General features: G+C 41.9%; 2 protein-coding genes across 3 annotated transcripts in view; both read left to right on the top strand.

The window, feature by feature from the left end:
- Positions 1 to 14,639, top strand: part of SCUBE1 (signal peptide, CUB domain and EGF like domain containing 1) — a 191,737-nt gene extending 177,098 nt beyond the window's left edge. For both annotated transcript variants that reach the window (XM_017745824.1, XM_017745823.1), the window contains 6 exons: positions 2,071 to 2,238; positions 3,080 to 3,241; positions 4,633 to 4,830; positions 6,280 to 6,432; positions 6,906 to 6,985; positions 8,037 to 14,639. In XM_017745824.1, the coding sequence (XP_017601313.1) occupies positions 2,071 to 2,238; positions 3,080 to 3,241; positions 4,633 to 4,830; positions 6,280 to 6,432; positions 6,906 to 6,985; positions 8,037 to 8,189 (914 nt within the window). In that variant the 3' untranslated portion in view covers positions 8,190 to 14,639. The remainder of the gene's footprint in view (positions 1 to 2,070; positions 2,239 to 3,079; positions 3,242 to 4,632; positions 4,831 to 6,279; positions 6,433 to 6,905; positions 6,986 to 8,036) is intronic.
- Positions 14,640 to 20,323: 5,684 nt separating this feature from the next.
- The window catches only part of TTLL12 (tubulin tyrosine ligase like 12), a 25,844-nt gene continuing 19,965 nt past the window's right edge, over positions 20,324 to 26,202 (top strand). The window contains exon 1 of the mRNA XM_008642467.2: positions 20,324 to 20,479. Coding sequence (XP_008640689.1) covers positions 20,360 to 20,479 — 120 coding nt within the window. The 5' untranslated portion in view covers positions 20,324 to 20,359. The remainder of the gene's footprint in view (positions 20,480 to 26,202) is intronic.

Here is a 26,202-nt window from a genome sequence, read left to right as displayed (position 1 = left end):
GAGAGAATATGCTTTGGACTTCATAAATTTCCCTGTCAAAGATTTTATCAAAATTTGTGTCAGCACGTGATGAAACAGTGTATTTTTGATAGCCAGACTTTGTTAGAAATGTACTCACTGCCGGTAATCAATAGTATTTTTGCATCCTATCTTCCAGAGCAGAAATGCTTGTGCAGTAATCAATTAACTTTTACTGAAATCCTCACTGCTAAAGGTGAGGTATGTACATTCCACAAGTGTGTCAGAGGTTTTAAGTGCCTGTTGTGCAGAAATCACTTGTAGCTGCAAGTGAACTCCGTGCTGGGGGAGTTGCCCCTGCCTGGATGCCAGGCACCCACCAAAGCTGATCTATCACTGCCCTCCTCAGCTGGAGAGGGGAGAGACAGGAAAACAAAGGTTCATGACTTAAGGGCAGGGAGAGACCACTCACCAAATATCAAACAGACTCGAACTGGGAAAATTCAGTGAATTCATTACTAATCAAAATCAAAGCAGGATAAAGAGAAATAAAATATCTCTTAAAAACACCTCTTCCACACTCCTCTCTCCTTCCCAGCTCTACCTCCTCCCCCCCAGCAGCACAGGGAGATGGAAATGGAGGTTCTGGTCATTTCATCACACTGATGTTCCTGCTGCTGCTTCAGCGTGGGGTCCCTCCAACAGGAGACTTCATTAACTTCTTCAATTTGACTCCATCTCATGGGCAAGAGTTCTCCAGATGAGTCACTTTTCCACAGGGTCAGTCCTTCAGGCACAGCCTGCTCCAGCATGGGTCCCCCAGAGGGCCACAAGTCCCGCCAGGAAACCGGTTCTGGTCTGGGTTCCAGTAACTGATTGGACCAGGCCAGGTACACCAGTTTTGCTACTAAAAACAAGAGCAGAATTGTCTTCAAATTAGTAACATCATAATATTTCTCTGAGGTCTGTGTTACAACAGCCAGTTTGTACAGTCATATTCCAGCCAGCTGGGATGGAAGAACAAGTAAATCCTGGAGATCCTGGCCCCACAGGTGTCCACAGGAGTTTGGCTTTTGGGGGGACAGAACCTGAACTTTGCTTTCACTCAGGGGCTCTAGTTCATCCTAAGAACCAAAGTTCCTTGTTCATGCCAAGCACCCAAGATACTGAATGCCCCAAGCATTTCCCAACAAGTACCAGGGCTCTTACGAGACTCCAACAATACCTAGAGCTCTCAAAACTTTCTTGTTTTCCAGCCAGTTGTTTCTGTCTGCTGTGCAGTTCTTAGGGAAGCTAAATTACAAAGTCCTGGGATTAGGCAGCCTCAGGGAATATGTAGCATCTCACAGCGCTGGTGTCCCCGTCTGGAGTGGTGTGAAGATACACATTCATGCCATAATCCTGAAAAACCTGACATCCTGCTTCTCAGGTTGTCACAGAGTAAAGTACTCAAGCTAGCGAGAACCAAGCCAAACAAATGCCTATCAGAAACTGCCTGGAGAATGAGTTTGGAAACTTCTGTCAGTAGATTCATTGACAAAACAATTTGCTTTACACAAATCACTACTTCCTGGCACAGGAGCATCTGACAAGCACTACTTTTCACAACTACGTGGAAAGCTGCTAGTGTTAGGTATTCTCACAGAGAAGGTGCTGGACTGGTACCATCCCATCTCGTAAACCCCATGATCCACTGTCCATATCTCTAAAATGGAGATACAAAAATTTGCTTCATAGGCATGGTGCAGTTTCATTTTTCCCTATAAAAGTGCTTTGAAATATTGAGATGAAAGCCTTGGTGTAAGTACAAAGTATTCTAATGAAATCTTAATAGACCTATTTCTAAAAAAACCAAAACAAATTTAAAAATTATCCAGACAGAAACGTAGTTGCCAAAAAGCATATTATGAAACTGGTTCTATTTACTGGTGGTAGTTTTAGGAAGAAGATACAGGAACAATACAAAATTTGCAGGTAAGACTAGAAATTGATCTGCAGCTGTCTTGATGTCACATGTTCAAGTGAAAGAAAGCCTTGCTAACTACTACTGGGTTTTATACTCCATCCAGAAAAGTCAACACACTAATACAGTTTATAATTTTCAATTTCTAGGGCAGTGTTCTCCTGGGCACTACTCTTCAGATGGTTTTAAACCTTGTACAGTCTGTCCTCTTGGTACATATCAGCCTGAACCAGGAAGGACCCTCTGCTTTCCCTGTGGCGGTGGGCTTGTGACCAAATACGAAGGTGCTGTTTCCTTTCAAGACTGTGAAACCAAAGGTGAATTCAAAATCTTTCCACAATTCATCTTCTTACTTCTGGGCCTTTGGTTTATTATCATTAGTACCAAGGGGCTCTTGAAGGCTCCAAAACAAACATTGTCACTGTATGGGCATGTGATTAAATGAAATGGTCAAGAAATCTGTAAACTGGGAATGGTCTCCCAAGGTTGTGCAGACTGAAAAGGATTTATGGTTTTCTCTGGAATTTACCACAGGCAGGTATGGGGTCAGCACTGCAGCTGGTAAGGGAATCAGCCCCACTGTGTGGCAGTAAATAACACAAACTTGGATTAGACAATGCTTTAGCTTTCTTGTCCTGTATATTTTTATTTACTGTGTCAAAAATACTAAACACTGCAGAAGTTGTATGAAGTTACAGATTGATTACTCATGGGCTAGGCAGAAACTGTAAGCATACAACGCATTCTGTATTCCATAATATCAACTTCCAGTGCCAATGCTGAAAAAGGAATCTGCCCAAATGCATTTTGGTTTAGTTACTGGAATGACATGCTGGTCCTGGCAAACATACACTAATGGAAACTTCTCTCCTGCAACTGTGAAAGTAATTTTTCTTGTTGAGGTGGATTTACATCCACTTCCTTTTATTACAAATATATTAAATACAGTGAGAGATGTGTATCACACATTTCTAAGTCATAAGGGTTCAGCTCTAGTCATGGGGTTTCAGTTGGAAATACTGGGAAATACAGGAAGCTGGTGTCTGTTCTGCCCTTTATGGCCTAATGTTGCAGACCAGGTATGTCCAGGGCAGAGGAAAGTTCTCTCAGCACTGGAGGTTGCTACTTTTTGAAAATAATGCACCTCATACCTTGCAGTTCACTGTTCTCCTGGACACTACTACAACTCCACAACACATAGATGCATCCGGTGCCCTGTGGGAACATACCAGCCTGAGTTTGGTCAAAACTACTGCATCACCTGCCCTGGCAACACCAGCACAGATTTCGATGGCTCCACCAATGTCACGCATTGCAAAAGTAAGTTACATTTATATCAGTGACACAGAGCATGTCTTTGGGTCTGAACTGCAGCTCGAAGGCTCCATCTGTCAGGCTGGACTTCAGTTTTGTATTTCCTAGTTAGCACATATCTGCTGCCAGAGAGAATAGTAAAAGTTGGGAAAACAAGGAGGAAAAAGAGTTGGGAAAGTACCACTTGATGCATATGAGTGTTTTAGCTTTAATATGATTTCACAGAGTGCCAGCTACAAGTTAAAACTACAGAGCCTTTCATTTCCCAGATCCTGTAGCTTGTGTAACAGTGATTAGTATTTCTCTGTGTCTCTGTAGACCAAAATATCTTCTATCAGAGTAACTGCCATTTTAGAATAATTATAAAATATTAGAAGATACGGTCATGCATGCTGCATTTGCCAGGAAATCGCTTATGACAGTGAGATCTTCTTGGAGGCTTTTTTGCAGTACTCAGTCTCCTATCTTAATTACCATTTTAAATATCCCCAAGGATTTCAGTGCAGTGTTGTTTGATCTTTTGTGAATGACTGATTATTTTAGGCAAGAAATTTTTTCATCTCTACCATGCTAATTTAAGAGAATGTTTCTATAATAATTAAGCAATGTCATCTAACTAACTATTGATGTGCAGATCTACTGTAAATTTTTATTCTGATTATGTGCCATATGTCTTTTAAGCCCTTCATAATTTCTAATGTCATTTGAGTAAATTATATGTTTGTATGGAATTTGAAGAAGTTTGATGATCTTCCTGTAAAATAAAACCACCCTTGTTACTTTGCTGTCTTAGATCCTCTCAGTTTTCAAGCCAGTTTCTGACCTTGCATGGTATTTGAGGGTTGGATTAAGCAAAATATTTAAACACGTATCTAATTTTATGTGGATGAGTAGGCCTGGAGAGATCAAGCTTAAGTAACTTGTGCCAAATTCAGTAGGAGTTTTGAAAACTCAGAAAGAAAACCTGATCCCTCAGTGGCGATTCTTTATTAACTGGTTTAATCTAAGATGAAGCAGTGCAGATCTGTAATCAAGTAAGGCTGGCTATTGGGACCAGCACAAACCCAGTTAAAAGCCAAGTAAGTTAAAGCAGAATATGTTCTGCATGTCAGCACGGTATCCATGGTAACCACAATCAGATCATGTTTATTTACCTGTGTTTCTCAATCTAATGTTAAAGCAGCCTGGATGAAGCTTTGAATCAGTTCCTGCACTGGAGATTAAGGTTTTGCAATCCGTTGGAGCAACCTTGTGGATCAAATACTCCTTTACAGCAGGACAATGCGTGCGTTTCTAAAGCCACAAGCACGAGTTTAGACTTGCTGGTGACAGATCTAGGAAAACATCTCAGATTAACTAATCAACTAACACAAATGCTAATTTATGTTTCTCCCCAGACCAGCACTGTGGAGGAGAACTGGGGGACTACACTGGCTACATTGAATCACCCAACTATCCTGGAGACTACCCAGCTAATGTGGAATGCATTTGGAATATAAACCCACCCCCAAAGAGAAGAATACTCATCGTAGTACCTGAGATATTTCTCCCGATTGAAGATGAATGTGGTGATGTTTTAGTAATGAGAAAAAGTGGTAAGTTGCCATACATGGGTTATATTTTCTGCAAACTGATGGAGTGAATAGTTCATATTGAAGGGATGACTGTCTTCAGTGCAGCCAGTGTTTCTGAAAGGTTTCTTGAATGAAGTGGCACAGCAAGTTAAAACAGAACACTGCCAATAACAGTTAGCAGAGTGATATTAATTATTCAAGTTTATTGTCTGAATCACAAAGCAATTAATGGGCTTCTGTCTGGCTCAGTTACCACAAGGGATAAATCACTGCCGCTCTCGAAGTCAACAATGCTAAATTATATTTGGAGAACTATCTCTGTAATCTGTACAAATTGTGCTCTCACTTACCCTTTGTAAATATATATATGCTGCAGTTATTGCTAAATCTGGGCAGTGGGTTGGTACAAATGACACCCTCAAGAAATCCAAAGTTATCCTGCTTTTCTATGGAATGGAGGGGGTGCATTGTGTCTTTGATTATGAAGTTAATTCAACAACTTCTGAAGTTAAGATCCCAATGAGATGCATTCTTTTGCATGGAGGATGTGGGCATCCTTCTGGTGATTTGTTGCTAAATCTCCAGCAAGCACCAAACCTGAAAGGCAATTGTTTGTATGGAGTTTTGTTCAAAACAGTGTATTTACTCACAAAAATGGTGTCTTTTATTTGCTAAAACAATTTTCACAACTTTTTATCCCTGAGGGCCTGTGTTGACATTTCTGTATATCAGAAGGAAGACACCTGGTCACTATAGATGGAAGGAAATTATACCTGTCCAGATGAGATTTTTAAAAGGAAAGCACTTACTATAACAAAACACATCAGTTGTCCTTCTAACCCCAAACTGTGGTTCCAACAGTGACCAAAGCCAGTCACATCAGGGTAAAGCTACACTTCAGGCATGATTTGCCCTTCGTGAAGCTGTGTTGGCTGTCACCAGTCACCTCCTCACACGCAGGTTCACTGTTCCGTGGGTCACTGACTCTGTCAGTCTTTTGGTCAGAACTACTACACCAGACATTACATTCTGGTTTTACTGTGTTTTTATTTATAAGTGGTTTATTGCTATCAGATGAACTCCCCAAACTGGGCATGTCAGGGGATGGTTATCATGTCTACCTGGCATGCAGCTCACCTGTTCTTACCTATGTGGGACAAGCATATGGGAACTCTGGGATACAATGCTAGAGTAGTAAAAAAAAATAAGTAATATTGATAATAATTTTATAAACGTCAAAAATGATACCTCACCATCTGCTTAAGCTTCTTGCTGGGGGACTCCCATTACCTTTATGGAAAAACCTCTTTATAGGCAAATAAGGACAACATCCATTCTATCACAAAAAACTTCTGCTCTCGGGAATATGGCAGCTGAGAAGCATCTTGTCAATTTGACGTTTCTGACCTCTAGATGAGGAAGGGTGCAGAAAGTTATTTTATAAAGAACATCATTTAACTTTATTTCCAGCTTCTCCTACTTCAATTACTACATATGAAACATGTCAGACATATGAGAGACCTATTGCATTTACCTCAAGATCGAGGAAACTCTGGATTCAGTTCAAGTCAAATGAAGGAAACAGTGGCAAAGGATTTCAGGTCCCCTATGTGACCTACGATGGTGAGAATAGAATTGTTTTTCATCTTTGTGTTATATCTGAATTACAGAAAATTTTCCTTTAGAATATCTCTTACACTGCTTACAGGGACAGAAGAATGAGGAAAAACTTTATGTGACTCATTTAATTTTAGTTGCAAAGACTTTGAAATAACATACATATATGTAATGTTTGAAAAATGATTTTGTATCCCTGTTTCTTCATCTCTAGAGTGGAGATAATACAGCATTATTATCTGGAGGGAGTAGGGTTTTTTTGAGGATGTTACTATTTATAGGGATAATTCAAAATCACTGTTGTAAAGAAATAGAGAATTTTAAGGTTATTAAATTAGAATTCAGCAGCCTGAGAGACACTGAATAATTAACTGGATACAAAATTTCTCACCTCTGTCTTCAAGAGGAGGTCTAGCTCATGTCTGACTACTGCCCTCCCAACAGATGTCACAGTCACTCAACTGACCTTTATTTTTCAGAGGATTACCAACAACTCATAGAAGACATTGTTCGAGACGGCCGATTATATGCGTCAGAAAACCATCAAGAAATTCTCAAGGTAAGATATTTCTGCTTTCTTTGAGGCCAACCAAGAATTCCTTCTCCTACACATTTTCCTAAAATAGTTCTTGTTACCTTGATAGAGTCATTATATTTAAAGCTCAAGGGTGACCCCAAATTCAATTCTCTGTCTTCTGAGGATGATGCTGGTATTTGAAGCAGCTCAAAATCAAGTAGCTCAGTTGGGCTGAGCACATGCTTATGTCCTTTGTGGAATCAGGAACTAAATGAAATGTTTGCTAATATGATTAATAAGATTGTATGTTAGAAAAATTAGTCAGCCAAGAATGAAGAATGTTTTATTTGAAGAGCCCTCTTCAGCCTCAGTCTGACATTTAAATGTTTAAATGACTCATTAAGTTTGCTGTGCATTAAAAAATCTGTTTACCTAAATCACTATCTTGCCTCAGTAAGAAATGGCTTTCCAAAGGTACAAGCAACACCTGTAACAACTAACTAATTAAAGTGAAAAAAGGCTGTTCAGAGGGGAAAATTGAGCCATATAAATGAAGGGCTTGGAAGGACAGGAGCTGAGGAAGAGCCGGCTCCCTTGGCCATCCCTGCCCAGCGCTGCTCTCTCACTCCAGCTTTTGGGTTGCTCAGGTCCCAGCGGCAGTGCACAGTGCCAGGCACAGGCTCAGCTGAGGCTCTGAATCAAGGCTTTCCCAAGGTACAGGGGAAGGTCCTCAGGAAGCTCAGCATCACTGAGGACCAGCCTTGTCTCCCACCCATGGAGGGAAGGCCTGGACAGCAGCATGGAACAGTCTGGAAGGACAGTCAGAGGCAGTTTGCAGTTCTAATGCCTGACATCTGCAGTTTGTGGTTAATTCAGTGCTGCCCTCCTAGGGCAGGACCTGCCAGGAGCACTGCAAAAACATCCAGCACAGCAGGTAGACTCATCCCTCTAAGACTCCACAGCACCATGGAGCAGTTTCCTTACACTGCTTTGCCCAGACTCACAGACCTGATTGTTACTCAATTTTGACACCTGTGCCGACACTAAATCTAAATCCTGCTTTTATCTAACGTATCTGTGTTGTCTTCCGTAGGACAAGAAACTGATTAAAGCTCTCTTTGATGTACTGGCACACCCACAAAACTACTTCAAGTACACAGCACAAGAGTCAAAAGAAATGTTTCCAAGATCATTTATAAAGCTACTGCGATCAAAAGTTTCCAGGTTTCTACGACCATACAAATAGTCTAGCAGTATTCAATTTTTGGTTACTTTGCATTCCTGTCAAATACCGGCTTTCCTCCATAGTAGAAACATTTGCTAATTTGAAGGCTCTTTCTTGCAGTCTTTGTTCTCAATTGTTACTGAAGAACACCTATAATGTTTTATAATTGTTAAAAGTCAATGTTCTGAATGGGATTCTTACTACAAAAAAAACATTGTGTATCCCTGAGTGCATCTAGTTGTAGATCCAGATTTGGGCCTGCACTGGCGTATCCTCACTTTCCATCTGAAATTTCACTATGTAAAAATATTCTTTCTAGCTTTTTATTTTTCATCAACAATAACTTTTGTCAAAGAAAGGAGGAATCTATTCAAATATGATTAAACTACCTGCAGATAAGTTCTGTTATAGAAAGAAGTATGTAGTATAAATAATACTTGGATTTTGAATTGCACTTGAAGTTTATATTTGAATCTTTAGAAGGAAACAAAACAATCTAAATTTTGTTATTTCTCATTTGTGGCTTGGTGGAACCTCTGTCCAAGTAGAAATCAAAAAGGAAAAAAAAGAAGAAAAAAACTGTATAATTTTGTTTTATGAATTACATGAGATTGAGTCCCATGCCCCAATGTCCTAATGTTTTTATCTGTCCTCTTCTAAACTTCTTCAGAGGTTTGTCACTGTCAATTACTTAATTGAAACTGATTTAGCTCTGGATTTCCACTCATCAGTTGGTCTCTTTAAAGACATTTACAGTAGGATATGTGAGAAATGAACAACAACACTAGTAGTCTTGTTTTTCTTTCCATTAAGAGAGCATCTAATTAAGTACAATATATAAATATATAAATATATACTTCTATTTGTGGGTACATTAGTAATGTTATCTCTAGTTACTGTAAATATTATTCATGCTTAAATCTTTACTCCCACACACCCTATTTACTCATATCTATATGTAACTTTGTGTAGACAATTAAATGACTTCTCCAAGTGCTTGTCACCTCTATTAACACCCAACTGAAGCCTTTTGAGGTTTTATAATACCGGATAATGGTTTACTCTGGGACAATCTCTTTCAATATGTATTGTTCCAGGAAAAATAGCATCAGTGAAGATGCAGTTGCTGCCCAATAAAGGGTCAGCTATTGCCTCTTCCTTGGGAACCCCCCCCATGCAGACCAACAGTTACCCCAGACTGCCAGGGGCTCAGGGGTGAACAGGACACAGTTTTGCAGAAGAGTTGGAGGGCAGGTTCTGTTTTTCCAGAGAACCAGCTCTCCCTTTTATTCCAGGTTTGTAGCCACAGGGCCCATCAAGCACAGGGACTGTAGGAGAGCTTTAGCCTTGTGCTCAGGCCCTGCTCGCAGAGCGACAGTGGCTTTGCCATGACGATAAATCCTGGGTTTCCTGCTGCTTCCTGGCACAGAAGCTAATTCAAATGAGAGAGGAGCCTTTTCTTTGTATTAGTATTTCAGCCTCTTTCCTTTTCAGTCCCTTCCTCTTGTGTATCATTTTCCCTTTTGATTCTACAAGTTTACTACATGGAGAAATGAACTCTCCTGGCAGCATCCTTTCAGAAAAAGATTAACACACAGTTTTGCTTTGCTGCATTTTTTTTGCCTGTCTACCCTATAGTTTAACACATCCTTGGATGTTCTCAAACACATATATTAGGGGTGGTTGTGGTTATCTTCTGACACTTCTTTTTTTGTCCTTGAGCAAGTACTGCCTAAATTTACACAGTTGTTTTCTGTTGACTACAAGTGGTTGAATATTCCATTTCTATGAGAATATACCTTAAGTATTCTGTTGAATTAATTCTGTTGAATTTTTCTACTTAACCATCTTGTAATTTTGCTTGCCTTTTTTCCTTTAGTGTTGAAAAATATAACTTTTTCTTTCTATGCCTGAACAGCCTGAACTTATAGTCTAACAATTCATTTTTTTCCACTCATGGACCTCAGATCTTTGGTGAGCTTTCTTTTTAATATATACATTAACCCTTGTTAAAAAATGTCACTTCTCCATAAAGGTCCTTTGTTAAAGGCTGTTAAACCTAACTTTTTCTTGAGGATGTTCAAACTCCTTTTATTTATTATTCACCAAGGGTCACTAAAGGTGGACAAAGAACATCTTATCAGTCCTAGATTCATTGTGTGCCTGGAATGGAAAAAAAAATTCTTTCGTTTTTTCTTTAACAGTAGTCATTTGTACCAAAAAACCAAAATTTTAAAAGGCAAAAATCCTTTCAGGTACTCAATTCTGTAGAAGTATATAGCTACAAAACTACTTCAGCCAAACAGTAGTTCAAAATCTGATAGGTTATTCAGAGTTTTATTCAGATCCATTAGAATGAGTCAGGATTGCAGACATCTCCTGAAAGATATGAAGGAAAAGAGATGAAAAATATGGAGAAAAATAACTTCCTCACTTGGCAAATGATTTACAGTAATCTTTAGACTTCAAACTTGAGTGAGCAAACTTCGGAACCTGGTACTGTACACTGAGTTTAGTACAATCCTTGCTAAAATATTTGTTTAACAACCAACATGTTTGGATGTAATACCATTGTATGACACTGATGCCAGAGCCCAGAAACCACTGGCAGCACTGTAACATTTTCCAGGTTCTTAGCTCCATGGGAAATCCAGTGCCAGAGAGAAACCGTAAGAGGGACATGTCCCAGTTCTGGGCACTGGTAGTGGGACCTTGGTAGAGCTGTGAGAGGTGAATACAGGTGAGAGCAGTTGCATTTGGCTCTGGTACCACTTGCCCTGACTTAAAACCACACTACACAAAACCAGAATTTGTCCAGTTCATGCTGACAGACCTGAGAATGAGGCTCATATTCCCCAGAGCCACGTCAGGGCAGGGACTCCACAGCCAGGACAAGGCACTTGTGGACTCCTGTGGCGAACACAGGCTTTGTGTTGCTGAAAGCATGGAAAGAAAGAGAATAATTTGACCCTCAGAAGTTGACACTTAAATGCTTGTGAACATACGGGGTGTTCATATTTGATATATTTAGAAAATGAGTTGGGCTTGAACGCCTGCCACTCTGCACAGAAATGCTCTTGGATGTGCAAATTTCTAATGAAATAAGTAATGGCAAGTGGTATATAGGGCAGTCTGAACTGGTTTCAGTTGATTTGTAGAACAGCACAGAATTTTTATATCAGCTCTAGAAGTTACAAATGCTTTGACTTTCATACTAGATTTATAGTTACAGAAACTGGCAGTCACCAAAGAGGAGGTGAGTTCAGCTCTTCATCTGTTAGTATAGGATGCCTAGTCAGAGAACCTGTTGCTACTACACAATAACAGCACAACAACAAAGAATGTCTTCTTCTACAGAGAAGACCTAGACACATTTGGCAACCAAAAACCACACAAGAAGAAATACAGCTGCCGTTAGGCAAACCGGCTTTGGGAACATGGGAGAATATAACATTGTAGCTTTTACCCTGAATATGAAATACTGCATTTGAACATGTCAATAAATACAGCCTTGTATCTGTTCTTACGAAATTACACATTGTCTGCAGGACAGCTGCAACAACACATTTATGTGTTACTACAGGTAGACTGAAGAAGTGCCCATGCGTGATTGCCCAATTCCGTGGCACAAACAAAGCTCTTTATTTTCAATTTGCAAATGCCTGTATGCTTAAAAGCTGCACCTGCAGCACTTACCATTTTAAGCCTCTCCTTCTACTTTAAATACTGCACTTATTTTTAATGAGGTGGTAGTGAATCATCCCTAAACGTTCTCACAGGCCACCAAATCACTGCCTGCACACCTGCTGCAGTCCAGGACACTGCAGCAATCACAAGTTGTTCATCAAGCCCTGAGTTGTGCCTTGAAAGCACTGAGGACAAGGTGCCTCTGTGTATCATTTGAGTACAGGGAGCAGTGGGATTCTATGTTCAGTACATTGCCACCTCTTCTGCCACACTGCATCTTCCCTTCAATGACAGGATTTATTCTGCCTGGAGATTTAGCCCACTGATGGATTTAAAAGTCCTGGAGTCTTTCTTTCATCCCATTTTCTTGCCCTGTCTTCCTTCTTCCATCATACATTAGATTTTTACCTAAAGACCAACATTTCAAAAGACATTTATTTCCTCCTTGTGCCTCCCCCATAGAATAAAGTTATGGCTACTTAAGATTTAGACTAATCCTTCCTACACAGCAGCTTCATTCTAGAGTAAGCACACTTAAAAGTAAATAAGCTTACTTAAAACTAGCTTACTTTGTAAGCCAGGTTTACTTTAGTTTAGTTTTAGACTAGCTTAAATAAATACAGGATTGGTCAGAGAGTTTTCAGAGGATCCCTATTCTGAGTTGTCAGCGTGTTTTAAAGAGCACAGCTCACCTGAAGTCCTGTCTGTGAGCAGAATGCAAGGATGCTGCCACACGAGTGAGAAACATCCTTTACATGTGTTCAGCATTCCAAAAGGACAGTCAAACCCCACCCTGTGCCTTTTTATAAGCCTGCCCAACAGATTCAAATTTCTCAGATCAGTCTTACCTATAAACAACCCAGTTTTAATATTGCAGATAGCAGGTTAGGAACTTCAGGAGCAAAAGTAGTGCTGTGGTTCTTATACAGGGTCTGCTGACAAGTGTTTGACAGCAAAACCCACCTGCTCTATGACAGCTCCCATGTCTGGACTCTAAATACCTTTGAATGCTCTTTAAAACTTAGCTGGAATAAAATCTTCAACAACTGGACCCAGTGGCAAATTTCTCAGTCACCTGAGGGGCCTGGATGATTTTTTAATGATGGGAATGAGCAACACACACAGTTCCTTATATCTGTCATGAGTTCAAGGAGTTGCATTTTTTCATAGTTGAAAACCACTGATTGACAGGAATGGGAGTAACTGGAGGAGTTCTTATAGAATCTCAGTACTTTGGGACTTTAATGAAATAGTTTTCTAGAATGAGAGACTGTTGTAAGCACTTGGGAAAAGGAATACTTTTGTCTTCCATAAGAATTTATGGAAGAAGGGAAATTTCTGTAAGGTACTATGAACTTACTCCTCAGCGAGAGACTTGGATTCAGAGACAAGTCTCGTGTTTTATCTCTCATCTGAATAGAAGCAGACTGGGAAAGAAACAATGTCAACTGTTATCTAAGGATCTGAATATATACAATTCCAGTTTGTTATTTCATTTATTTATTCTTGCATCATAAAGCTTTTAATCTATAAAATTAATATGTAATATACAAGAGTAAAATGTACAGAAGTACCTTTAGATGTAATAATTTAAACCATCTGTATTCAGAGAGTGGAGATAACAAGTTTAAAGATATACAAACAATTGCAATTCAATTTTCTCAATATCTAGAAAAAAAGTGGCTTTGATTAATTAAACTTTATTTTAATTATTGTGAAAATATCTTTTTTAGAGTTTGTTTTTGTTACTTTTTTAATTAAAATTATTTTGTAAATATTGTTTTCTATGTTTTATAACTTAGAAAGGCCATTAATTTGCATTGAGAGCAGCAGGGACTCAACATGTTGATTATAAAGATACTTTAGGAGACTGGGGTGGATGTGAGCAGTTGCCAGATTTATCATTCCAATAAATACAGATCCTGTTATTTCTTCAGTCTCACTGGCATCACAGGAAGCATTTTGTAGGGCAATTTAATGTGCTAATTTAAACAGAATTTACTATCCAGTGTCATTCTCAAGTGCTTCCCATTTTCATAACATACAAAGAATACGTATTTTAAAGTTAGTGCTCGTACTTCTTCCATTGTTAGGATAAGAAACAACACAAAACTCAGACATAAAAAGGAATTTAAGAGATTACACCCATGGATAGTGGAAAGATAAGGAAAGCTGTGGGATCTCTATGCTCGTAGGGAGCAGTGGAATTGATAAAACCTCACATTGGATCAGATTACAGAGCCTTTTTAGGCAAAACCACTGAGCCCAGTGGTACTTCCACCTGCAAAAGAGTTCATGATGATCATATCCAGCACCAGTTTAAGCAGGAGTTTCTGGCAGGCTGGATTTCAGGGGGAAGCACATGGAGTGTAATACTGGTTTCTGCATCAATTTGCTCCACGTAACCACTGCGCAGGAGTGAGATTTTAAACAGAACTGTTGTAGATGCTGCTGGGACTTCTAAGCTTTATTACCAATGTAAATTGTGTACAAACAGCTATTTCCATATGAAGTGTACGATAATAGTTTAGAGCAAGGGTAGTGAATAACTGTACAAAATTTGATACTTAGAAAATAAAATACAGTGCTAAGCTTTACCAATATTTTAACAATTCTGTCAGATTTATAGTAGAAAATGTTGTTGTAAATGTACCTTATAAGAAAATACATTTCCTTTTGCCTCTGTATATTAATAGCTTTGATTGCTATGTCAAAGTTAAAAACGAAGCATGTAATAAAACTTTTGTTAAAATCACTTTCATAATAAACATAAAATGGAACGGATGCCCCTGCCTGCCATTTATTTGTGTATATGGACAAGGCTTCTTGCACAAGTGTGGACAAGAATCAGAAGAGAACTTTTTTTTGATAGCATTTACATATTTTGGTCTAATTTTCATCCTTAAGCAACAGAGAGCTTTTTCTTTCTCATCAAACCACTTGAGTTTTTGGGACACTGACATAAGTTCCCTCCAGACAGGCTTCAAGAAGAGTTTTTCAAAGAAGAAATCCTGGCCACAGTGAAGGACCACATCACCAATATCCCTCCAGGACCTTTTAACTACTTGTTAAACTGGTAACTGGTGCTACCATGTATAGCTCATGCAGCTTCCCTTTGTCACACTCCTCTACTGAGAAGCAGCCTCAAAGAAAGAGGAAGGAAGCTCCCATGTGCCAGCATGGCACGTGCCATTCTGCTGCCATCCTCACGTGAGCAGCTCAGCTTGTTAAGAGAAAGCATTTACGATGTGACAGTATCAGCTTCACTGATTTTATATACATTGTTAATTGTATATATCCTGTCAGTATGACTGATGACTCTCGGTGTCTCTGGCAGGTTTGAAAGGCATCAGGAAACCGGCTGCAAAATATCAATTACTGCCTTTTTCAGCTGGTAGTAATTCACTCAGGTAATCTGGGCAGCTGTCCTCACTGCATTCCACGAACACACAACATCACTTTGATGGGACTGCAGACGTGCCGTATGAAAGGGCAATCAGCTGTCCTTGTGGCTTCAGAGCTTTAAATGAGTAGCAAGAAAAGTCAGCTCCTATCAGAGACAGAGAAGCTGAACCTCCAGGTTCCTAAGAGTCATTGGAAATCAAGTTGACTACTGGTAAGGAAGTATCTGTGCACAAGGACAGAATCTGGAATGGGAATCTGGAGAGGTCCCAGCTGACTGGAAGCTGGCAAACATTGTCCTGATTTTCAAGACAGGCAAGGAAGGAGGACTCCAGAGACTCCAGGCCTGTCAGTGTCACTTCAGTGCCTGGTAAAATCATGGAAAAGGTTATTCCAGGAGGTATTGAAAAACACCTGGAGGACAACACAGGCATCAGTCACAGCCAGCACAGCTTCATGAGAGTAAACCCCTGCTTGTCAAACTGATTGCCTTCTACAACAGGGTAGAAAAGGCTATTTGATAACAGCCACTTAAGTTTCAGCAGTCGTGACAGTCTTCATTTGAGTACAAGATTCTCGTTTACTGAAACAGACATTGCTTGGTGACAATTGCAGAGGGGTCCATTCTCAGTTCCAATCTTTCCATAACTTCCCAACAAGTATACAAAACATAATGGCCTGAGGAACAGCACTCTGGCACAACCTAGCAGGTAAGTGAAGGCAGGCTGGGCATAGATTATTTATTCTTCTCTTTGTCCAGGAATCAACATCAGCTGACTCCTGGTGTCACAGAAAGGGCCTGTCCTCTACAACCACCACAGCTGGCTATTTTTGCCTCTTAAATATAACATCTAAATGGGCAGTCAGCACAGCATGAGATATGCTACACTCCAAAAACACTTCTTCAACTGTAGAATAACAGCACCTCCAGCTCACTTGTATTGTGTGTGTAGAACAGTATTCCTAAGTAATGCTCCAACTGTTATAAAAGTAATATACTAGACAGCATGCTATGTAGCTCTAAAGACATGGGAAAGGGAAGAGCAGGGATCTGCCTTTCTGAAGGCACCCAAGCAGCTGGTGAAAAACTGCAGCAGTGGCTGTGGAGGTGCAGCAGGATGCCTCAGGACTGAGGGCAGCATGCTGAATTGCCTACATGGACGAAAGATCCTTGGAGTTTTGTTATAAAAGTAATATACTAGACAGCATGCTATGTAGCTCTAAAGACATGGGAAAGGGAAGAGCAGGGATCTGCCTTTCTGAAGGCACCCAAGCAGCTGGTGAAAAACTGCAGCAGTGGCTGTGGAGGTGCAGCAGGATGCCTCAGGACTGAGGGCAGCATGCTGAATTGCCTACATGGACAAAAGATCCTTGGAGCTGCCTGGCAAGATGTTTTTTCATGTTGTACCCCCAGAATGGGGACAGCCTCCCTCCACCCCAGTACTGCATGAGCAGTGAGAGAGTATCTTTGAAAGTAAAACACCTGCGCTTGTCAGCGTGAGTTATGTCAGCGCATAATGTGGGTGCAGTAAATGTGTCTCTTGGGGAAAACACACAGTCGGAGTATTGCTTGTGCCAGACAATTTGTTTGGTTCATTATCCTTAACACACTGATCTCTTGCCAGACTTTTAGAGAGGAGGCTGAGTCCAGCCTCCTAAGATCACTCATCCACCTGCAGGGTGTTCTCCAGGGCTCTTTCCAAACTCCACGCTCACATGGGCGCCCATTCCAAGATCAAAACATGGGTTTCCCTCCTCACTCGGGTGTCCATCCAGGCACACAGCAGGACAGTACAGCCCCACTGTCACATGGTAGCCAGGGTATAGGAGAGACCTCATACAGACTCCAGCTGACAGGTGGGTGTTCCAAAACCTTCCCCAAAATTGTACCTGTCCACAAAGCAAGCAGGCAATATCTATACACAATAACTGCTATTTTGATGCAGAAGAATACATTTTGCCTTCTTAAAACAGCCTTCTTACAAACCTCTCTGAGGTTTTAAACTCACATATACAGCTATGATAAAATATTTACACCAAAGGATGTTCCTCTCATCTGAGCCCCTATCACAGCTCTCCAGGCTGTGAAGTTCTAGTTTTACCCTTGAGAAAGCTGTTGACTTGAAAGCAAATGGCTTCTTTCATAACATATTAGAGGGTTTATTGTCAAATGCACCAAAAATATGTCCCTTCACCTCCTTTTCACTATGATGTTAAGTTTTCTGCCCCTTATATCCTTACCTCTCTTCACGAGGTTTCCATGCCATGTTGGCAAAGAGGAAAGTGCTCATGTTAAAACAACAGGAATGTGAAGTGAGGAATGCATGTCAGATCTATTTGGACGAGATAGCCATAAACATTTGGAATAAAGCCACAAACTGCCAGACTTGCAAAACTTTGAAAAACTCTAGTTGTGTTTGTTGGGGGCAAATGCTACTTCACATCTGCTAACTCATGATAAATTTCTGCTACAGACTGCTGCAGGGTGGGAACCAAATGTGGTGGTGGTGGATTAAGTCATGGGGCTTGCTGTGACTGAGACGCTCGAGGGCTCCATGGGTTGGCTTCCTACGGACAGTGCCAGCAGGCTAAGTCCTCTTATTTTAGACTGGGGTGGTGCTAGTAAGCTCAGCCTTGCTGAGACCTTTTTGCATACTCTGTGAATGCCTATGTAAAGTAACCTATTAAATGTAACAAGCACATTGAGTTAAGGGCTGCACTGTTCAGGCACTGTAAATCAGCCACTCTTCCTCAGGAAACAATCAGAATAAAATACTGTGGTGACTTTCCTTTACAAAGATTATCCACAAACACCTGCTTTCATGAGAGGCTGGCAGTAGTATCCCTGGGCTATGGCTCTGGCATCACAGGTGATCTACATCGGAGTAGGAAGGACTGCTCCTAAAAGCCTCATGTTGCTCGAAGCAGTGGTAGAATGGTGAGTGCTGGCCCCCGCTCCCTGCTCCAGGAATTACTCCTGTTGTGGAAAACCAGCAAAAAAAGTAAAACAAGCTGCCAAGCACAGCAGCTGAGTAAGACCACATTTAAGTAAGTGCTGGACAAAGTCAGGGAAGAGCCCACGTACAGGCTTAACTTCAGTGATTCTCACTGTGTCTATTACCTGGAGTTTATCAGCAGCAGCCCCCAGACCTGGAAACTCACACAAACAGCCTGGAACCACAGCCAGCTGGCCAGCAGCCAGAACTCCCATCCAAAGTGAGGTGGAAGTGCAAACAAGCAGTGAGAAAGCACCTGCCTACACTTGGTGAGAAAAAGAATTATGTAAATCTCATGTTCCAACAGGATCACATTCCCCTTGCCTATGGACAACACATGATCACTGTCGCTCTACTGAACAAAGACAGGAAAACACCCCACACTTTTCCTCCCTGGTCTGTTTAAGGGAAAAAGATGGATTTTTTTTTAAGGTAAGTAAAATATTTGAGTTAACTACGTAACATGACAAAGACAGAAATGAGGGAAGGGTGGCCTTCTCAGTAAGTAAGGTCCCCAGGAGGACTAGTACGTGGTCAAATCTCCACATTTTACAATACTAGGGCAAGAGTATTAGCAAAAAATGTGCTCAAACTCAGGGTAGCAGGGTGGGAACACAGTCAAGGAACACTGGAAATCCAACTATTTTTTGATCTTCTGCTGTTTAATCAGAGAGGTCTCCTTAGAGACATCCTAGTGGAGCCTTTATGCTGAGGAAATGTGGGAACACAGCACATGGTGAGGCAGACACAGTCTCACAGGAAAATTTGCCTGCATTTACTATTCAGATAGCCAACCTGGAGATTTGAGTTAGATCCTCAGATGCTAACTGGTGATGTATAGTTACAGCACGTAGGCACCATTTTTTCTCTCTTTCTACTTCCTCTCTGTCCGGCCAACCTACTGCAGCCCTTTAATATATAGACCGTTTTCCTGAATAATTCTGTGATTATGAGGAGAAGGGGATTGTTGCTACTCTTGGGTAGTTACAGAGGACACCAGTCCAGCAACTAGAGAGGGCAGAGAGCAAAGAGGTATTTCTTCAACATGGCACATTCTCCACTGACTGTAGTCTGTGAATGTGAGGCTTTCTTGACCAGCTACTAGATCCTAAAATCCTATTTCTTGACTATTTCCAGGGCTGTAAGGCACCCCTCCCAGCACAGTGCTGTGTTGCCAGCCCAAGCAGCATTGAAGTTGAATCCTTGATTTGAGGATAGGCTGGCAGGAAAAGGAGTTTCCACAGTTTCTGGCACAGGTAATTGTCATAGGTTAGCCAAACCAAACCACTACAGTAATCCACAGAGGGAGCCATGTGGGCACAGCAAAGCCCTGACCTGTGCTCTGAGCAGTGTCAGACACCTGGCTTTGCTCTTGGAGCTTTATAACCATACCTGAGGCAAGACCAAAGCTACCAGAAATGTTTAAAAATCCTCGGGTTAAACTGGCTTAGGCTGTTCCCCACAGAATCTTAGAATGAAGAGATTTTCTTAGAAATCTCTTCTAAACTAATCCAAGGAAGGGTCTGGGAAGCCAGCGCTCTGCTACACGTGCTTGCAAAAAACACACCTCCCTCTTGTACTGACAGATATTTAAGACAGGCCTACATGTTAAAATTCCCTTGTTAATGTTCAAAATAAAAAAGCTTTAATTTAATAAATGACTGACACTGTATGTCTTCCCTGAGCATCACAACTCAGAGAGCAATTCCCACTGCTGTGGCCCGCAGTCAGCACCTGCCATGCCTCACACCCCGCGTCAGGGGCTATGGCTGGGGCCTTCCAGAAAAGTCCCTAAAACGCCGGGAAAATAAATTAAAAAAAAAAAATACTGTGGCCAGCACTGCACAACGAACGCTGTCATTTTATTAAAGCTCAAGGGCACGAGAAGAACAAAGGAGAAGCAGAACCCGCATCTCCTCACCAGACTGAAGCCTCCTCAGGCCCCTTTTCCTCCGCGGCGTCTGGAACCGGCCCTGCCCTCCCGGCGCCCCCGACCCCCGGTTCCAGGGCCGAACCCACGCCGTGCTCGGCACGCCCCGAGCGCCGCTCCCGCCTCCCCGCCCGCCCCCGGCGGGGCCGCCCCGCCCGGCGCGTTCCGGCCCGGCCATGGCGGGAGAGGGTGAGGAGGCTCTGGCGGCCTTCGTGGCCCTGCACGGGGCCGCGCTCCGCGCATCGCGGGTCCCGTCGCGCTACTGGGAAAGCCTGAGCCGCAAACTGCGCGGAGAGGTGGGTGAGCGGCGCTGGGGGCGGCCCCGGAACGGGGAGAGCGGCGCTGAGGGAGCAGCCCCGAGCCGGCGGCGAGCGGAGGCCGTGGGACGTGGTCGTGGAGAGTGGTGCTGAGGGCAGCCCCTCCACGCCTGGGTGAAGAAGAGAGTCTGTTGCCTAGCAGGGAACAGTGGGAAAGGCACGGTGTGGGTTGTGTTACCGAAACTGCAGCTCGGGGCTGTAAAAGGCGTCAGGTGTATTGTGCATATCTGATTTCGTCTTATTGTTGTCGGCGTAAAGTTTGAAAGCGTTTGGAGATGCCGGTAACGAGAGATGCAGTACTGGAGAGACGTGATGAACCTAAAAAACCACAGCACTCTACCAGCTACTGAGAAAAAAATTAACTATGTCCCAGCCAAATGCAGGACAATGTCCTCAACCCTTTGCTTTTTATGCGAAAGAGAATTAAGAAAAACCAGCAACAGTAGTAGTATTAGACTTGGGATGTTGCCATATGTTCCATTATGGTTTGTGTTGGCTTTTACCTGATTTTTAGGGTTTTTTTCCCAGTTCACTTCCACACAGATCTGTCATTTTTAACTGTGCCTAGCTCAGTCAGCTCATCTCATGTGTTCATGAGTTACCTGGCTTGGGCAGTTTTTTTCAGGTGAAGCTGGCCCCTGGCCCTGAACTAAAGGGAGAGTGGAGGCACAGGCACACTCCAGGATGGAGTATCCCTTTTCACCTGTGTAGCAACCGTTGCTTCCTGGAGCTTTGTGATGAGAAAGGGAAGAGAAACAAAGTCAAGAAAAGGAGTGATTTTAAACAGATTGTAAAGACACGGGTTGTATTTAAAAATTTTCTTTTCAGTTTGCCCATCTGCAGCCCAGCCTTAGTGATGAGGAAAGCTGTCTTTGATTTGTGGGAGTAAAGGAACAAGGAACTGAGGCAGGAAAGAGACGCAACCCGAAACCATTTGTCTGGAGAGTTGAGAGTGCTTGAGGGAGTCTGGAGGAGTCGGCCTGGAGAAGAAAATATGAATGAGGTGAACTTCTAGTCCTAGGGAGAGAAAGAGATCTGATAGGGGGAGAAGGCAACTAGTTAGTGGTGGTTTGCTGGAGGGCAAGATAAGCAGTGAAGAAATGGGTGAGATGGGATGAGAAGTTTGAACAGGTAGTATAGGATGGTAGGGAAGGAGAGGGGGGCTGCAGTTCTACGCCCATGTACAGGTCAAGTAATTTCTAATTACCTGAATGCTTCTTTTCCCCATCTCAGCTTCAAAGTAAGGACAGGAGAAAAGCATTGCAAGTCATGATGTGAGTGTTTATAGTCAGGAAGGGTCTGCATGTGTTCCTGCTGCTTTCAATCTGTTGTCTGGTACTGTTAATAGCAGGAATACATGTTTATTACAGAGAAGATAAATCTACATTATCTCCAGCATATGCCCAGTCACAAACTTCATGTGGAATTACACTCCCCTCAGTAAGTATTCATGCAAGTGACCTGCTGCTCTGCTTAGGTAGGAGAAGAGGACGCTCTGCTTAGGTCCTGGAAGAGGACGGAACAGAAGGCTGTATAAAACTGCTAAGGAAACGCAGTTGAGAGGTGTGTGTTTCCACGTGCCAGTATGAAGCTGGAGGTAGCAAACTGAATCTGTTTTGTGACCTATTGCAGGCTTGAGATTTGTGACCTGTGGCTGAAATCCTTGCTTGTTACCAGCTTTGCTGGGAGGGTGTAACATTTAGAAGGTAAAACAATAGAGTGAGAAGAGACCCGTGGTGCTGATGTTTTTGCAGAGGCTGGGATGACGAAAGGCAGAAGGAAGAAAGCACGTTCCCTAAGGCAGCAGGCTGCTCCTGCTGCTTCATTTTACTTGCAGTGGTTGCTGAGCAGGCTCTTCTGTACTAAGTGTTCCAGTGTGTGTGGAAAAACAGACTTAATTATTTCAGTGAGCTTTGGAAGATAAAGTAAGCTGCTGAGAGTGCTTGTGTCTATTGCTGCAGCTTCTGGGTTTTGTCGAGAAGGAGGGCAAAAGGATATTGAGACGATTGGGATATCCAGGAGAAGGATATCTCACTACTGTGAGGAGTGCTGTGGACTGGGATGACCTCCTGAGGAGGTAGAGACAGAGCTACAGGCTTAGTACTTAGAACTGGACCATGCAGAATGGCTGGAGGAGCAGCAGTAAAGAAAGAAAAGGAGGCGAGGGGAAGGGCTGAAAACGTTTTGGGAATCTACATAATAAAGAATAACTGAGGGGGCAAAAAACCAGTGCAACATGGAGCATAGGATGAGTTTCCTTGTTTCATGAGTGACATGGAAGGAATTTTTCATTTGTCCTAACCTGCTGCAAAGATTAAAACTTTATAGCATAGAACTTGAAAAATTTGCATCCATAGTACAGATAAAAATATCTCTTGCATCAATACCTCTAGAACCCAGCCCGAGCAGCTGTTTTCCAACACTCACACGTGTTTCAACACACAGAGTGAATGCACCCTCCCTCCACTGAGTACAATAAAGCCTGTGAGAAGTGGAGGGTTTGGGTTTTTGTTTTTTATTTACCTTGGGTTCTGCTGGAGCAGGTTTCTTTCTGAGAGCATTATGTAATTGGATTGCTCATTCAAAACATGCTATAACTGCTAGACTGGTAAACCTGCCTTTATTTATTCATTTTGCATTTAGCATTCAGCATCTGTTGGGAGGAATTTTTTTTTTGTGTTTCTGGCAGAAACTTGAAAAATAAAATACATGCATGTGTAATCATTCACTACAAGTGCTAAAATTCTGTTTCTAGTGTAGTGGTCGTTTATTATGCTGTTGGCTAAACTATGTATAGTATGTTTATGAGCCTGGAAAATACAGTGCCTGTATCTAATTTTATTAATAGTATTTTTTCTTCTATTCCAGCCATACATTAAGTTGTTTTGCAGGCTTCTCTGTATTGCAGGAAGATTTCTGTAGCCCTGAGATGTTGCTGCAAAAGACTGCTTAGAGTTTCATCCCAGTTAGAAATGGAGACTCTTAATTAATTACTAGAAGGAATGCAGCATGAAAATATTCCTAGACTTTATTTTCCAGAGCAGTGGAGGGCAGCCTGTTGCTCAGAGGTTACCTGTGGCCTTCAGGGCAGTTTGCAGTGTGCCTTGAAAGAATTTGCTGGAGATGCCTGTGTGGTAATTGTCATGACATGTGCCTGCTTTGGTATCAAGTTCTCCTTGGGGTTGGTTAGGTTGGAACTGCACTGAACATGAAGAGAGAGGGATTTTGTCCAAACATGTTTTACTTGCAAGCAGTTGTGCCACTGGAATGTGTTGGTATTTTGTTATCTTCTAGAGGTTATTAGCTGCCCTGGTGGAATACTTAATGTGAGGTCTCCCTGTTCTGCTTCAAGCCAAAGATTACGTTTCAAATTGGTGTGTGATCTTATCCAGCTGGTTTTTGCTTAAGGAGCTTACTTAAGATTCCCTTAATGGAGTTTCTGTGTTAATAGGTTCAGTGTGACAGCCTGGCTCAAAGGGAGGGAGGAAGAGAGGAGACACAGAACTGTCTGTGTATCCACACTGACAACGAGGTGCTTCAGCCAAACCCATCAGTGCACTACTGAACTGCTCACAAAAAGCCACCGATTAAGGCGGTCTTGAGCTGCTGTGCGAGAAGTGTGATTTGCTTTGGGTGAGGGATGCATATAATTCACTTTTACAAGGTTATAAATTTCTCTAGGAGAAATTTTTCATTAAGCATAATTCTGTAAAGGTATTAAAAGTAGAGTTGTTTTGCTAAATGCAGCTGCTACAGTCTCATGCATCTGATGATTTGTTGGAGGGAGAGATCAAAACTTTGGCTTAGGGCATTTGGAATCCCTTCATTTTTTGAAGTCTTGGGATGATGTTTAATAAAATATAAACCCAGCAGCTTCCCCTTACTGTTGTGGAAGAACTTGATATTCATTGTGGGTGTTTGGTAAATGGGTGGAGCCTGTCGTGAGCGAAGGCTGAATCTGAGTCAGCCGCTGGCTCACCTCGTATCCCTCTCTGACAAACTCCTTAAGACAAAAGATAGTGTAGGAAAACACACGCAGTGCCACGCTGCAGCACATGTCAAGTGGCTCCCCTGAGTCACAGTTACACTTTTCATTTTCTAATGACTGCCAGTCACTTGGCTGCCGTTTCTTCTGCTGGCTAATGAGGTTGTTGAGGATGGCCCTTGATCCAGCAGCAGGAGCAGTGAAGTGTCTCTTCAGGGAAGAGTGGAACGTGTTTCCTGGCACGCTGCTTGTGCTGGCTGCCGTGGGCTGGGATTAGCACTTGTGCCCTGAACCAGACCAGGGAGCTCACCCAGCTGGGAGCCAACCTGACAAAAATTAATGGTGAGCACAGGGAAGAGCTCTTCCTTTTGCTGGAACCTGCCTGCAGCTACATGAATTTCAATGACTACAAATTTTCAAGGCAACTGTGCAGAAACTTAAAGAAGCATTGGAGGCTACTATTAGAACAGCAAGAGGCTGTGATGCTGCTTACTAGCAACTGTAAAACTAGAAATAAATTCTAACTGCTATTTTGATACCTGCTGAAGTGAAAAAAACTAAGTTTCTGGGTGGTTTTTTAAATGGATGTTTTTTTAATCTCTGGTCAGTTTGTTTGCAAAGTAATTTTCTTTACCCTAAAAAAATGCTTATGTGTGTATTAGCCAACATACTGTTAGCATCTTAGCATTTAGCTAAGAAGCTGTTAGCTAAGAAGCTATTTGCTACTAACAGCTAATAGCTGTTAGCTATTGTTAGCATCTGGAAGGCATCCCTGCCCATGGCAGGGATGGAACCAGGATGATCTTTTAAGGTCCCTTCTAACCCAAGACATTCTATGGCTTTTTTTTCATCTCACCTTGCCTTTCACCATCCCAGAGGAAAATACCATCCCCTGTTCCTCAGAAGGGAATTTCAGATACTTCTCCACTCGGATCTGCTCTGTGAACTGTGGTTTAAGATGAGAAGTAGCGGTTGTTTCCCTGCTGACTTCTTCCCTCTTTGAGCAGTTGTCTGCTTTTTCTAGGTGACCTTTCTTCGCAAATGTGGAGTTGATTTCCTTACCCTCCTGTTGAGGCTTAGCAAAAATAGTTGTCCTGAAGAAACACTCACCTGAACGAATAAAAGCTTGTTGCTGCTGCTGGGATTTTACGACTAATAAGTTGTCAATATATAGAAGTAATGATTTTTAGTAATCTGGCGTTGCAGGCTGTGTGTAACTGGGTTTGGAGTGTTGAACCAGTAACTCCAGAGCTCACACTTTAGACCTTTCTCCCTCCCTGCTACTTTTTAGTCATATTAGATTGAAGCAAAGGATTTGTCGGCCCATGCCTGGTTTGTTAGGTGGTGTGTAAGTGACTCTAGCAAAAAAATAATTCTCTCTGAAAGAATTTCAACAGTCTTTTGAGGCTTTACATATTTTTGTCTTCCCAAAAGCATATGTTCATTTTGGAGTGATGAAAGTTGTCAGCAGGGTCTTGGTTCTGCAAGATATGCAAGCCCACTGTTTAGCAAGGGAGTCTTGTGTGGTGCCTGCCCTAATTTCTGTATGTTCTAGATGAAGTTGTTGCATCCAGAGTAGGCAAGAATGTAAACAAACCCCTTTCAGCACCTTAGTAGAGATAAGTGTATAAAACTTAACTTTATATGTAACTCTATAAGGAATCTCCCAATTTATCTGGAAGTGAGTGAGCACTGATGGTTTCTTTTATAGGGAAAG

This window comes from Corvus brachyrhynchos, unplaced genomic scaffold (genome assembly GCF_000691975.1).
Source record: "Corvus brachyrhynchos isolate BGI_N302 unplaced genomic scaffold, ASM69197v1 scaffold209, whole genome shotgun sequence".
In the NCBI taxonomy this organism is placed as follows: domain Eukaryota; kingdom Metazoa; phylum Chordata; class Aves; order Passeriformes; family Corvidae; genus Corvus; species Corvus brachyrhynchos.
Note: the sequence above shows the minus strand (reverse complement) of the source record. Positions and strands in the feature narration are given on the sequence as shown.